The sequence below is a fragment of the Molossus molossus genome, unplaced genomic scaffold, assembly GCF_014108415.1.
Source record: "Molossus molossus isolate mMolMol1 unplaced genomic scaffold, mMolMol1.p scaffold_m16_p_9, whole genome shotgun sequence".
Classification (NCBI taxonomy): Eukaryota; Metazoa; Chordata; class Mammalia; order Chiroptera; family Molossidae; genus Molossus; species Molossus molossus.
The window spans coordinates 63,215,337-63,231,757 of record NW_023425403.1 but is presented as its reverse complement, the minus strand read 5'-3'; the positions used below and the strand labels follow the sequence as shown (position 1 = coordinate 63,231,757).

Sequence of the window (16,421 nt, the reverse complement as noted above, 5' to 3'; positions counted from 1 at the left end):
ATTTACATATTGAAAAAGAACAACTTTGGGCAGTTAAAGAAAATCCCACCAGAGTTTAATCTTTTTAACAATCCCTAATATTTAATTCTCAACATCAAATGCTATCATATTTCATGAAAATGATAAATTTAAGCTATTGAACATACTCAGATTGTTGATATTGTCACCTGAGCAAGTCACTGCAAATCAAAGAATAGTGGTCAATGGTATAATCAGGATCATGCGGTAAAGTTTTTGCACAACCTCTTCATTTTAAAAGCTGACATAAGCACCTTCCCTTTTTTTTATTTTTTTTTATCCTCACCTGAGGATATTTTTCCATTTTTTGTACAGATAGAGTGGGAGGGAAAGAGAGGAAGGGAGAGAGAGTGAGAAACATCGACGTGAAGGGACACATCGAGTGGCTGCCACCCGCACGACCAACCAGGGCCGGGGACAAACTGCAACCGAAGGATGTGCCCTTGGCGGGAACCGAACCCGGGTCTCTCAGGACCGCAGGCCGACGCTCTAACCGCTGAGCCAAACTGGCCAGGGCGCACCTTCCCTTTTAATAGACATTCCTGTGTGGCAGGATCTTATGTTTATGCTATTCATTCTCCATATTTCAGTTACCTGAGGTCTGTTATTTGATTATAGTCATAATTTTCACAATTTCCCATCCACACAGTCATGACCAGGAAATATAAGTATCTGCCAATTTTCTGTAGAATGACATCCAAGTACAGTCAGATCTGTGAAGAAGTGCCCTCCTTGCTGTACATGTGATCGATGCACCATTATGTTTAACTGCGATGCACCTTTCCCAGTTTATATCATGACTCACAAAATAATCCAGCTAAATAACAGCAGCAATAATAATGATGATGGTCATAAAAATAAACCCTCTTCTTCTGTGTCATGAATCTTCAGTAAGAAACAGAACCAAAAGTTGCTAAATTCTCCTCCACACAAATTACAAGTCCTGACTTAGTCTCTATATATCAGTGAGGCCATTCAACCGTGAAGCAAAATATCTGTTGCCTCTAACACCTGTGATAGTAATTGATCAACCTTGCAAGCCATTCATAATTCTGTCATATCCAAATGTCATATCCAATGACATCTTATAAAGTAATTTTACCAAAGACCTTTTGCTCTCTTTACAAGCATAGTATTTGTCATTAAGACTGTGATAGTTTTACAAATCTCTTGACAATAGTGTCAAATGCATATTGCTCTTGTTTTTTTAGTGAGAAGTTCAACTCAGTTATGCCTCAATCATCTCTTCTCATTAGCAAGAACATTCATCAAAGTAACTGAGGACATTCCATTTCATCCCCATTTTGTGTGCATTGCAAATGAATCTGACCCCATCTTCTAGAGGTAGGCAGTAGTTTTCAATTCTGGATAAGCATTAGAATCTGGAGTTTTTAAAAAGAGAGATGCTGCCATCTTATCTAGGACTGCCCTTGCTGCCTCCAATATGACCCCTCACCCCTAATACACACTTCTTAGAAATTTTATATGTAGAATCCACATATGGTATTTTTGAAGTTCCCCAAATAAATTCAGTGTGCAGCCAGGATTAAGAATCACTGATTTTTATTAAGTAAATGGCATAATTGCATCCCTGCACAGTAATAGAGTGGTTTCAGAATAAAGTGGCAATCCCGGATTTTATGTAATGATTAAATAATTCACTGTATAAAAACAAGAAACCATAAAGGTCCAGTTGATTCAGCAGGTACCTTTAGACTACAAGGGAGAATAAGGCAGAATGGAAGAAAAAAAAAAAAGTTCTTGTGGCAAACTGTATTGATAAGTCTGGCCTGAAGCTGCCCTTCTATCTCCAGACTTGATAAATAACCCTGCTTTCAATGGTGGGCAGCCACACACATGGATCATTCAAATCTTCAACACAATCTGCTGCAGGGAGTACAGATGACTGAGCCTCAGATGCTGTCCCATTTGGATCCATGAGGCCATTCTTTCCCTGGGATGCATATAGCCTGTGACTGAGCACGGTGAAGGTATTAAACTGGCCCGTGCTTGCCCAGTCTGGGACTCTTCCAAGTCACCTTTGGCTTGAGGACACCCTACTGGCCTGGCTGACTACAGTAACCTAGACTCTGCCTACTGCATCCTTCTTTCTTTTCACAGGGGTCAAACCCACATTGTGCCTGGAGGTTTTCCCTGCCTATTTCTGCTCTTTTCCGTTTTATCTTTCACAGTTTTCTCCCAATAACTTCTTTGTATATCAGATCTGTCCTTAGCATCTTCATCTTGGAAGACCTGAACTGATAAAGGAGGATTTTCTATACTTTTGACCAAAAGCACTCTCACTGTAGTAAGCAGGATATGGATTCAGCTGCTGTAATGAAAGCCAAAAAAACAGAGACGTAAATAAGAGAGAAGTTTATTTCTCTCTCTGTTAAGCGTCCAACTGAAAGGAGCTGATGTGGCAGTTCCATGGTGTCAGGGATCCAGATTATTTCTATTATGTAGCTCTGCTGTTCTCAATACATGGTTTCCAACTTTTGATCACTATGATGACCTATCCAGTTCCTACCACCATGCATGGATTCCAGGCAGCAAACTGGGAGGGGAGAAGGGTGTAAGGCATCCCCTTTCTATTAACGGCAGGATTCCAAAGTTGCACCTATCTCTTTAGTTCACAAGGCCTTATCTTGCTGCAATGGAGGTGCAAAACTGAAGTCTATAGTTGCCTGGTTTTGTCACCAACTAGAACTTGACTACCAAATGAATAGCAAAGAATGGATATTAGGAAATGTCTATTTGTCTCCACCACAATTAGCTCTCCACTATTCTGAATAAGTCAAAATAGTTTCTCTGAGAGATCATTATGTTTTGTTTAAAAATTATTCAAAAGCTTCAATACCTTCTTTTTAATTTTGGACCAACATTTCTAAATATACAACATCAAGAAATATAAATCAATCTACTACTGATTTTTTTAAATGCAATTTGGGGATATTATCTTTTCTATTGCCATGAGAAACCTTTAGAAAGATTAATTATGTACTAAGAATATAGTAGGATTTTCGTGATAATCATAATCATTCATATTTTAAATGTATAAAATGTAAATAAATGTCTCTACTGAAACTATATATCGATCCCAATAAAAGCACTCAACAATACTATAAAAAATCACCTATAATGTACAGGCCATATTCTGTAAAACAGTGGTATAAATACTATTTCAAGTATAGAAATATGTATTTAGAAAAAAACAAAGAAAAGAAAAAAGAAACAGAAAAAAGAAAACAAACCCAGCATCTTTAAATAAGTTAGAGTACCTGGAATTGACATCGCCGTGTCCGAGCTGCCCATGCTGCCCATATCCAAACGTGTAAACATCTCCATTTTCCATTAAAACCACTGAAACCAAAATAAAGAGCTTTATTATTTTGTTATGTGCATTTTATATTTCTATCACACTACAGTAAAAGGAGTGCAATTTTCACTATTTAAAATTTATAGAGCCATTAAAATAGGCAACTAAAGCATAAGTTTATATTTAATGAAACAGTTTTAGTTCAGTGAAATATTTTTGTAGGTTATAAAAATGCATGTTTTTCATAAATACTTTAAATTTTTTATAAATGCCATTTAATAACATTTATATTTAATAAAACATTGGTTTGAGTAAACTAAAAATTTTTAATAGTAACTACAAATAAAATATTCTTCTCTCATAGGTAGCAGATTTGCACTCTAAACAATTATATACAACATCAATAAAATGTCAGAACTTTAGTATCTGTCAATGCCTTATCAAAAAAGAAATATATTTAGCATCAAATAAAAATTTAACATTTTTAATTTTTATAAAGCTTGAATAGTACAATCTAAGCTATAACAAATGCAATAATTTACTAAGAATTTAATTATTTTTTTACATTAAAAAAGTAATTTGTTGATGTACAAATTGAACAGTAACAAAACAGGATCAGATTATAAAAATCACAGAATTCTAGTGTTTGAAAAATTTCAGGGATTATTTATCTTCAGGAATTTTCTGAATTGAATTATAATATAAATCTATCAGAAGATACACTAACAGATCTCTAGACAAATACCTATTCCATCATGCCATAGTCTTGAAAAGAGATTATGTAATACATACAAAGCTTTTTTTATATTTAAAAGGTATTACCACACTCTAGCTTTTAACATAAAGTTAACAGACTACATTCATCTATACTAAACAAATAACTAATTTAGCACAATTGTAAAAATGCAGTTATACCCTAAAGTTCCAGCTGCTACCTGAATGGTGAAATCCACAGCTGACTTGTACTGCCCGGAGTTCACAATCAAATCGTACAGAGCCTGGAGGATATGTTGTGATTTTGCTTGCATCCTTTTCTCCTCGTTCTCCACTTCCATCTGTAAGTGTTATAATTTTTAATTAAGCCATTATGCATCTTCAAAACAAAAATTTTAATCAGTTTACTATGGAAGAATAAGAGAAAAATGTTAAAAGGAACAAGCAAGAAGAATCTGCAACTGTTAGAAGTGATAGATCAAGAATCTACCTGCAAAGAAGCAATTTTGAAAAGATATAGTACTATACACTTCTGCTTGCAAATATCAGTAAATCAATAAAAACAGAAATCTAGTTATGAATAAAACCTATTAAGCTAATCAGTTATGGAATGTAAACAAATCATTGCATTATAGAAACAAAATTCTAAATGTAATAATTTATATGGGAAATTTTAGTTTGCACAAAAAATAACGGCATGCAAAGTCATTTAACAATTATTTTTTACTTAGTAATATTGTTAGTACTAGTCATTAAAAAGAAATTCCTAATTGACTCTAAAATGACTTAGATTTCCCAATCTTAGAAAGGCTACCCTGTCCACCAGTATTGCTAACCTCAATTAAACTTTAAAAACTGTATAAACACTAACTACCTTTATCCAATACATGTAGTTCAATGGCTTATTCTCATTCATCTTTCCTGTCCCACCTTGCCCCTCAGCTACTCTGCTTTGTGGTCCTGCTTTTGGCCCCCAACCAATAACTACCCTCAACCAAACCTATCTGTTTTTCATTTCTCTTTTACTACTCCCTTCTTATAATTTCCTCCCTTAAGCTTGCTTTAGGCCTTCCCTGATTTGTACATTTGATTTTTAATATTCTGGCATTCTAAACATAAAGTTAAAAAATATACTCTAGAATATACAACTTTAATTTGGAATGTGTAAATAAGGGAAAAAATTTATTCTTCCTAATCTAAAACTCCACATCACTAAAATATGACCTTTATATCATCAAGATTCAAATTCCTTGTACATGGAATAAATGTCAATCTAGAAAAAATTTCAAAAGCTCAGTCTAAGCCACTCTCCTGGCACAGCAACTCTAAACAAGTCTGTGTAACATGCAGATACATGTGTGGATCTACAGACACACATTTTTAATTCTGCATTTTCATTGCCCCTTTTAGAATGCTAAACAGAATAACATCAAATCTTCATGATCACATTATCCTTTCTTTTTTTTATCTAATATTTGTCACATTTAATAATATCCAGGTAAGATCGAATTGGCCTAAATTATGACTTTTCTTTCCAAAACAAATGACCATCGTTTTGAAAAGCTTTAAACTCCTTATAACACTAGGACAGTAAAACCTCACTGATTCAGAGTAACACAGAATGGTTTGGCCTATACAACTTACTGAAAAGGTCTCAATCACAGAACATTTAAGTAAAAAATGCAGCTTTACTACCTTTAAGCAGTACAGATTATAAACTAAATGCTACAATAAATAAAAGGTGGTTACCTACATTATAATTCAAAATAGACCTATATTACATAAAAATGTACCATAAACATAAAAGTCCTTTAACATACAAGAATTAATTGCTCGACCCAGAGGCTGAAGGCACGTTGAAGGAATCCTTCATTTCTTGAGCCCTTGGTTTGAAAAGCTAGTGATTTTAGACAGGTTTCCCCTTATAAGTATGACCCTGAAAATTCAGAGGAAGAAATTACTTTGAATTTTTACTCAAAAAAGATCACAAACACTGCATCTGAAGTATCATAAATTCTGAATTAGTGAGAGGTTTTATTATAAATAAGATCAAGAATATGATTCCACTTCTGCTAAATTATCTAATGTGGGTTTGCCAAGAATAGATGGGCTACAAAAAAAGATTACAACATTTAGTTTCACTCCACCCAAAACAAAATATACTCTTAGTTTAAAGACTCCTCAACTTGAAAAGACAGTGGAATGTTTAAACAAGGGCCTATACAAAAAAGGAATACGCAGCTTCCAAAGACTATTTAAATAAGATGAAAGATGTACAGAAATTTCACAGCTTAATCTCCATTGGTAAAAATATCTAATTACTAAATCCAAATCTGATTTAACACAGGAAACAAACTATGTTCATATGATTTGGCCACACTTAACTAAATTCAATATTACAAGTATCATTCCACTTTATATAAATGGATTGAGGCCTACTTAGAATCTTTTACCTCTGAATTTAGCATTTTGTCCTCTTCCTTGAGTCAAGAGATTAAATATAGATACAAATCCCACAATAGAGACATAGCATCAGGGAAGGAAAAATAAAAGCCTAGTAATTTACTGATTAAAACCATAGTGATTAAAAGAGTTGCAGCTAATATTTAAAGGTAAAAATAATACTAGAAACATTTTGTTCAAGTTCATCTAAACAAACCTGTATCTATATAAAATAATTTCTCATTATAGGTGGTGAAAATATTATTAATATAAGTAAAAAAATAGACGTTGTTTAAATCATTATCAGCAGCAGTGGTAGAATTTTAAATATATATATTTGATGTCAGTTTTAAAAAATCCAATAAAATTCTAATACTTTAGAAATTTCTAAAAGTTTATCAAAGAAAAATGGTACCTAATAAGTAGACAAAAATTTAGTGTAAATTCCAAGTGAAATTCAGGAAGATTAATTTTCAAGTTCATTATTCAATAAAGTGTTAATAAGCAGCAATAAAATTAATCTCACATTTTTAGGAAAAATAGTTGGTCTGAATATGTCTAAAAGTGGCCATTTAAGAATGAACATATCTGTATGTTCCCTAATATAAGTATGTTCATATATATGTGATACTGAAATAACAATAGCTATAAAGGTTTGACAGATATGTATCTAAAATACTACGTGTGTGTATATATATTATTCATGCAGATTTGTGTACACAAAAAGAGGAGAGAGGATTCAGTATCTAAAAGACTCAAACTTATTTTAATTTTCATTTAAATCTACACTTTTTTGGGTAACCTTATAGTCATGTACGTCACAAAATGTATCATGAAACATTGGGTACTTGGGCAAAATCACTAAAATAAAACAGCAAAGCACTGGCAAGTACAATTTGCTAAAACACTTGGCTCCGTGCTAAATATTGTAAAAATTTAGATAGCACAGCGTATAAATGCTTTCAGACATTAGAGCCTAAGAGACCTGGACTGGTATCCTGGCTCTACTATTTGTTAGTTGTATGACAACTTGTCTTTGTAACTCTTAGCTTTCCCATCTATTAAACAGCAATATTGATACATTACCTCATAAGGCTCTTATGAAGATTAAGTAAAATAATGTATGAAAAGTGCTCAACCAATAGTCACTATTGTTGCTTTCTTTAATCAATACAATAATCCGCTGACATCGGTACTTTACTGTATTTTGCAGTTGGGAAAACCAAGGCTTATAAATAGTAGAGCAGTTTTGGAGTTTGATCAAAAATAAGGCTCATGTATTTTACCACCACCAAATGGCTTACATTTAAATCTTTAGTAAAAATAAACTAATTACATATTTAACAAATCTCAAATTTTGTACCTTTAGGATAATTCTAAAAGAGAAAGCAAATAATTCAATTTAAAGCATTAAAGTATTCATGGAGGATTTCTATTTGCAAAGAAAAAAAAAAAAAATATATATATATATATATATATGTATTTCTACACACCCACATGTATATGTTAATTCAATCTTCATATCAACATAATCAGTCAGGAATTATCATTGTTATTTTTAAAATAAGAAAATTAAAGCCAAAAATATAAAGAAATTTATGAACCAGCACACAGTTCTAATAAATGCAAAATTTAGGATTGAAATTAAGGCCTTATTCCAAAGGTGAAAATATTTACATTACACCACACCATTTCTAAAAACAAAACATGTAAAATGCACACAGATGCTTATCAGTGTGTCTCTAGATCTTCACGTAATTCACTCCAAGACAGATTTCAAGACTACCTCCAGAACAATTCAGATGTTCCTAACTAAAAATACTGTATTAAAATCTTTTTCTATGTAAGGCACTGAACAGCTAAAACAAATATTAACACAGACATCTGTTTAAAATATAATCTATGATTACATTTTGAAAATAACTTACTATATGTTACATGGATTATATGTTATACTTATTGATTCAACCTTACGTACTAATTTGCCTCTAGTCAAAATTTGCCTGTATAGGATGGATTCCATGACCTCCTCTGAATCCCAGAAACTCTCCATCTTAGAACTCACTTCTGTTAACAATAAATCCACAGTTCTTACCCTCCAGACACCCCCACAAAAAATCATAGTCTTGAAAATTTTAACTGTTATCATCCCACAATTTGTACCACCAACACAACTGAATGCAAGACAGAACACAGCAATTAATATAGTGAATTTCTCACTGGAAGACAAATTGGGTAAAAAAAGTAAAGAGAAAAATATTTATGTAAAAAATATTAAAAGACTGACAAGGCCCTGGCCAGGTAGCTCAGGTTAGAACATCATGATGATACACCAAAGTTATGGGTTCGATCCCTGGTCAGGGCACATACAAGAATCAAACAATGAATGCAGAAATAAGTGGAACAAGAAATCGATGTCTGTCTCTTTCTCTCGCTTTCTAAAAAATTCAATAAATAAATTTTTTAAAAGACTGATATGTATATGTAGCAAGAGTAAAAAGCAGTGAATAGCGAGATGATTTAATGACAGTTAGGAATAGTAGTAAATGCTATAAGGGTAAGGGAGAGAGAATTTGTGGGTATATAGGAATTAGTAAGTGGTAAGTTAATACTCATTATATAAAATAGGAGACCATTACTTACACTTTAAATTTTGATGGTAAAGAGAAGAAACTGTTTCACTCAATAAAACCAATATAATACTATAAAATAAGCCCTTCCAAAAAGGTTGCTACAACCTGACCAGAGTGGTTCAGTGGATTGAGTGTCATCACATAGATTGAGAGGTCCTGGTTCAATTCCAGTTCAGGGCACATGCCCGGGTTGAGGGCTCAATCTCCAGTGAGGGGGCGTGCAGGAGGCAGCCGATCAATGTATCTCTCTCATATGGATGTTTCTATCTCTCTCTCCCTAAAAAATCAATGAAAACATATTTAACCCTGCCCGGTTTGGCTCAGCAGTTAGAGCATCGGCCCACAGACCAGAGAGTCCTGGGTTCAGTTCCCGCTAAGGGCATGTACCTCAGTTGCAGTTTGTCCCCAACCCCAGATGGGGTCATGTGGGTGACAACCACTCAATGTGTCTCTTTCATGTCGATGTTTCTCTCTCTCTCTCTCTCTTCCTTCCTCTCTCCCTCTTCCTATCTCCCTGAAGATAAATGCAAAAATGTCCTCGGGTGAGGATAAAAACAAAACAAAACATTTTTAAAAAAAAAAAAAAAAAAACAACAGTTGCTACAAATATACAAAGAGTCTTGTTATAAAATAACCCTGTGGCAGAAAAGATGAAGTAAAGCTAGCTGTTGTTGAGTAATTTCTATAGCTAATCAAAGTGACATTGTACAATGCATGTTTTAAATCTGTAACCTTAGTCCTCAATTAGCATTTCATTTAAAATTTTTGGGAAAAAAATAAAGATGTTTGTCCATAAGATATTAACATGGAGCTGAAAAAGTTTTAACCTGTTCCATGTATTGTGAATACTTAATGTCAGGTAAAGTATTGGAAAAATTCACTTTTATATAATTAGAGGAGAAAAAAACATGAAAATATCTATTCTAACAGTAGCATAGTTGAGAGTATGAGATCAGAGATTCAGATTCTGGCAATAACTAAAATAATTTTAGATAGAATACCTAAAATATCATTCCTTATAGTTAAATATTTATGGCATTGGTAGAGCACTCAGTAAATAAAGCAATCACAAATTTTCCTACGGTTAATCACATTAGATTTAAAATATTCTCAATTTTTAATTCTGCAGAATATATCTTAAGTAATGTGTTTGTGTTTATACTAAAAACTGGGATTTTGTCTGTTTTGTGTGGTCTTTGCTTTGAGTGGCAAACTGATAAAGTGAGAGGTAAATAAAGTTGATTATAAAATATTTTATGTGAAAGTTTCAAAATAAAGCTTAATCTATAACAGTTTCACAGCAAAAAATAAGGCACAAACATTAGATCTGACTACATAAAATGTGTGATTTTAAAACTTTCTATTCTATTTGGCAGTATTTAGTTTAGGCATTTAAAAAACTAGCAAGTATAAGTTGCACTAATCAAAAGACTCCTGGTTCACATGCTAGGATTCAAGACAGAATTTATATATAAATTTATAAATTCTCTATATTGAAATTCTTTTCTGATCTTACCTGACCCATAATCTGTGGTTTAAAAGTAAATAAGCTTGCTTTAGAAATATTTTTAATTAACACATAACTCTGATACTCAAAGAATACCTCACCCTTACCCTCACAGAATTCTTTAGACCACTATCATTTTCTGAGGACTAGAGTAGGTCTACAAAACTCACTGTTTGCTTACCCCTATATCACTATTTAACCCTCCAGTATCAAGTAGTACATGTGTGTTGTGTACATAAACTTTAATATTAAAACAATGAAAAAGTGTAATAGCAGTCAACTCATTATTACTTTATACACTAAATTTAGTATTATTAATTCTAAAGCAATTAAATAGCATATAAAGTAAAATGCCAGATAGATGGCAGTCATCTAAGAACAGATAACAAAGGATAAAAATAGAAAGCAATAATTACTTTTTCCACCTTCCCTTTAACTGTATGAAATTTGAAATGAAATGAAAAGAAAAAGATATACTGTAAAATGTCTTAAAGTTAACAAAAAAAAAAAATGAAATGATTGATAGTCATTGACAAACAGTACAACTCTCAGCATGTTCTTTCTCCTCAGGCTATATAATAATGATAGAAGCAAAGTAGAAGAATTAGGTTTGTGCATTTTCCCAGAGAGGAAACTCAAATGAGTGGAAGAAATTGGGAAAGTATCCCACCTAGTGATAAGGAAGACCAAATACCTTTGTGCTTGTCCCGTTTATGCTTTAGCTGTGCTGGATGGGATCTGAGTCTGGCTAGAGCCTGTTCTCGATGGTTCATAAAAATAGGACCAGCAAATACAAGGGGGCCTGAGGAGAAACATTTTGTATGTGCATAGAAAAGCTCACAAAATGAAATCACTACAATGAACAAAAATAATTTAAACTAAAAAGCATGGAAATTTATCCTTTACTGTTTTGGACATTATACTTTGCTCCCAATTTCCACATATTAACCCCCACCCCCAACTATAACCTTGTCACCATTCCACATACAAGTTTTATTATCTTAAAAATCTTACATTTTATTTAATATAAATCCCATTTTATACTTATAAAATTATCAGGTTGCTACTAATAGTCAAGTAAATAATTAGAAACTTCAAATACAATAAATAAAATATTTTATCTTACAGATATTTTTAACATCATATATATTCAAACTTAGTAAAAACTACACGATCATTCAAAACAAGTATCTTTCATGTTGAAATACCAAAAACCAACTATTTTTTAAATTCAAGATTAAATTTAAAGAGGGTCTTCATGATTTAATATCCATATCAGTCTTGCTGCAAAACCAAGATAAATGTTACTGATTTAACTACATCTGTTACAGAAGAAAATAAGATAGCCAAAACAAAACAAAAACAAAAAAATTACTATGATCTGATACACACATACATGTATATACAATAAATCACTGCATTATAAAGACAAAATTGTAGAAGTATTTAATTTGATTTTCTAAAAATGTTAAATCTAACATTATGCATACTTTCTGGAATCACACAGACAAAATCAGGAACAAGAATAAACTTGAGCTTCATACTGAAGCTGAAGAGGGGAATCTAAAGCTAGTACCATTTATTGAACAGTAAGCATCTCTTGACTGCAGCTTCCTTAAGTTTTAGCAATATGCCTGCAAATTTCAAAACACTCTAAATTTGACAGTTAAAAAGTATTTGAATAGAAAACTGACAGTGTATAAATAGTGAACATTTTTAATTTAAGCAAGTTTCTTCATAATTCCCTACAGAGCTTCAGCTATAACTAATTTTTCTAACAATGGAACAAAATAAAACTATTGCCCCATTATAAAAATTGACAAATGTCAAATTAGATACCAAAATACCCTTCATAAACATTTTTAAATGGGTAGAAATATATTTGATTATGCCTCTAGATATAGATAAAAATACAAGCAGCACCACTTCTATTTTAAAAAACAAGAATAACAAACATATTCTATGATTACCACAAAGAAATATGCTAATTTAATAGAATTAAATACAGGATGGGGCAAAAGTAAGTTTACAGTTATATGTGAAACAGTTTATACTTGTATTATTTGTTAATTATTGTATCATTTTCCATACGAACAACTGTAAACCTCCTTTTGCCCCACCCTATATTATTTGCCAGTAACAATAACACAATATCAATTATTTTAAAGCTAAGATTATATAAATTAAGCTTTTTAAAATGTAATAAATAGAATATATTTCAAATATAAACAAAATGTCTTAATCAAAATGCATTAATTTTCAACTGACTTACTAAAGCAGATAATATAAATCACTAAAAATATAAGACACTTTACAACTACACAAAAAAATTCTAAATTAAATCCTGCTGGTGTGGCTCTGTGGTTGAGCGTTAATCCATGTGCCAAGAGGTCACCAGTTTGATTCCCAGTCAGGACATATGCCTGGCCTGTGGACTTGATACCCAGTTGGGGTCATGCAGGAGGCAGCCAATCGATGTTCTTTCTCATAAATGTTGCGCTCTCTCTCCCTCTCACTTCCTCTCTCTCTAAACTCAATAAAGGGAAATAATTCCAAATTAAAATAACAATAATATCAAGTTATATTACTATTTTCTGATTTCTATGTCCTGTCTGAGATATCATTTCCTCCTATGAAAATATTATACCCACAATATTCAGAGTTCTTTTGCTTTTTACTAAATTCAATCTTATAAAAGCTCACAAGCAATCACAGTATTGCTTTTTAAAAAGTATACTATCAGAGTTCAATTTAAATTACCACTTATAATACTAACCTATCAGGTTTTAAAATACTCTTGTATCCCATGGACTAAAAGTATTTTTCTTAGATAGTTTAGTCATTCATTTATTCATCAAACATTTTTTATTATCTTTAATGTATTAAGACACTAGGTGTCATGGGTATAATGACATAGACACAGATCTGATTGGAATTCAGCCCACTAGGGAAGACAGAGATAAAAACAAACAATTGCAGTATATTGTGATAAATGTTATAAAGGAAATCTGTATACACTATATCCTATAGGATGAAAAGTGATCAAATGAACTTGGGTGAATCAGAGAGGTCTGAAAGAATGAGAAAAGTTTGCCAAGAGAGAAGAAAGGTAAGAGAAGACACTCTAGGTAAAAGGAATAGAATTTATAGAAGCATGAAGATATTAAACAGCAATATTCTATACCCATTAAAAACACAGCTGAAATGAGTGGACTATATAGGGTTACAAAGTAGAAAGTGGAGAGAAATGAATTTGGAGGTGTATATAAAATCCAAATAATTAAAATCTTTTTATACTGTGAAACTTCATTGCAGAGGTGATAAGTCTATGAAATGTTTTCAATTAGTCAACAAAAACATACTAAGTACTGCCAAATTTCAGGCACCATGCTAGGTCCTTGGATAAGTAAAACAGCATCTCTGCTTCAAGAAGCTCACAGTCTAATGGGGGCAGAGAGAGTTTACACAGAACTCAACAAGAAAATAAAAAAGTGTGCTATGACAAATTGAGCACACTGGGAGGGGCAGCTAGCAAACCTTGAGGGTGGTAAAGTAGAAAGTTTGAGGGTACAAGAAGAGAAAATACCACGCATGTTGAAACCTAATAAAAAGGTAATGAGTACCGTGAAGTTTCAGAGATATAGGGGGAAAATGTTTGGGAATAGGGAATGGGAAGGAGAGTAAAGAGAGATGAGACTGTAGAGATGAAATGTGGAATTCACTCTGAGAGCCATGAATAGCCTTTTGGTTGTAAACAGAAAAGTGCTGCTGATCAAATCTGCATTTTAGAAAGAAATATTCTGGATAAAAGATGGACAATTTAGAAGAAGATTAAGAGTAAAACCATTTATAAGGCTTTTTGTTGTAATTCAGGCAAAGAACAGAAATGGACCGAGATAATTCACTGACATTCTAGGAAGTGGACATATTCAAAAGCTTTAACAACTTTTTTTGTAGATATCAATTTTTGTTTGTTTATTTTATCTTTATTGTTGAAAGTAATACAGATGTCCCCTCTTTTTGCCCCCACTGACCCCTTACTCCCCATTGCCATCCCCCCACCCCGCCTTTACCAAACTATTGTCTATGTCCATTAGTTATGTATATATACATATAAGTTTTTTGGTTTATCTCTTTCCATCACCCCCCTTCTTCCCTCTGAGGTTCTTCCATTTGTTCCTTACTTGCATGTCTCTGAATCTGTTTTGTTCATTAGTTTATTTTTGTTCATTAGATTCCATATATAAGTGAAATCATTTCCACAAAAAATTAAAAAAGGAACTGCCATATGACTCAGTGATCCCACTGCTAGGAATATACCCTAAGAAGCCTGCAACACCAATCAGAAAGAATATATGCACCCCCATGTTCACAGCAGTGCTATTTACAATAGCTAAAGATCTGGAAACAGACCAAGTGTCCATCAGTAGGTGACTGGATAAAAAAACCTTAATAACTTTTTAATAGAATTAAGAAGGTAGAATTAACATAACTTGTTGGTTTATTTGCTTCAGTAGCAGGGTGAATAAAACAAGAGAGTAAAAAATCAAAATTTAGCTATTTAAAAACTTCTTCCATTCATGTGCAGACAATGGATTTTTCAGAGAACACCATAAGCAGGAAGGTGGAAAGGCTGACTAGAATAAGTGGCAGTGTCAAGTAGAACAAGATTTTCAGAAAAGTTATTGGTGACACATTTCAAGAACCTGAAAATTATTACTATTCTTTGTCCCAGTAATAGGACATCTAGAAATCTATCGTGTGGAAAATTCTGAAATGTTTTTTATAAAGTTTCAGCTCCTCTTGGCCAGTCTGGCTCAGCGGTTAGGAGGTCAGCCTGTGGACCAAAGAGCTGCAGGTTTGATTCTGGTCAAGGGCAGATACCTCGGTTGCAGTTCATCCCCAGCCCTGGTAGGATAAGGGAGGTGACCAGTTGATGTGTCTCTTTCACGTTGATGTTTCTCTCTCTCCATCCCTCCCTCCCTCCATCCCACCCACTCTATCTGAAGATAAAGGGAAAAATATCCTTGGGTGAGGATAGGAAAATATAAAGTTTCAGTTCAAAGATGTTAATATAACCTTATTAACTGTAATAAAAAATTGTATGGCTCACTGGTTAAGCATCCACCCATGCACCAAGTGGTCGCGGGTTCGTTTCCCAGTCAGGGCACATGCCCAGGTTGTAGGCCCAATCCCCAGCAGGGGGCATGCAGGGGGTGGCCAGTCGATGTTCTTTCTCATCAATGTTTCTATCTCTCTCTCTCCTTTCATCTTTCTGAAATCAACAAAAAAATATATAATATGTTTAAAAAAATTAAAAAAAACAATCTGCCCAGCCGATGTGGCTCAGTGGATTGAGCATCATTCCATAGACTGAGAGGTCCCAGTTCAATTCTCTGTCAGGGCACATGACCAAGTTGCAGGCTTGATCCCCGTAGGGGGTATGCAGAAGGCAGCCGACTGATGTTTTTCTTCCACATCAATGTTTCTATCTCTCTCCCTTCCTTTCTCTAAAAAATTAATTATAATATTTTTTAAAATTAAAAACAATCCAAATAGAATAATTAATGAAAAATTATGATATATCAACTCAATGGAATATTCAGCCATTAAAGTGACATTTATCAAGAATTTTCCTCAGAAAAATGCTTTTGTGTTATTTAAATTATCAATGAGATAACACTGCTCACCATTTTGCAAAAATTAAAAATAATAATAATGACAGGTGATGCTAGAGGAAAATGCCACATTAATCTTGAGAAGATAAATTCCTATAACATTTAAAATA

The 16,421-nt window shown here is 33.0% G+C and overlaps 1 protein-coding gene across 15 annotated transcripts in view; it reads right to left on the bottom strand.

The window, feature by feature from the left end:
- The window catches only part of MYCBP2 (MYC binding protein 2), a 297,109-nt gene that overhangs the window by 170,606 nt on the left and 110,082 nt on the right, over window positions 1–16,421 (bottom strand). For 12 of the 15 annotated variants that reach the window (XM_036249657.1, XM_036249659.1, XM_036249660.1 and 9 more), the window contains 3 exons: window positions 11,328–11,435; window positions 4,273–4,392; window positions 3,300–3,381 (listed from right to left, as the gene is read on the bottom strand). In XM_036249657.1, coding sequence (XP_036105550.1) covers window positions 3,300–3,381; window positions 4,273–4,392; window positions 11,328–11,435 — 310 coding nt within the window. Of the gene's footprint in view, window positions 1–3,299; window positions 3,382–4,252; window positions 4,393–5,871; window positions 5,979–11,327; window positions 11,436–16,421 lie in introns of those variants that run through there. The other 3 variants (XM_036249669.1, XM_036249668.1, XM_036249662.1) reach the window with 3 other exon arrangements.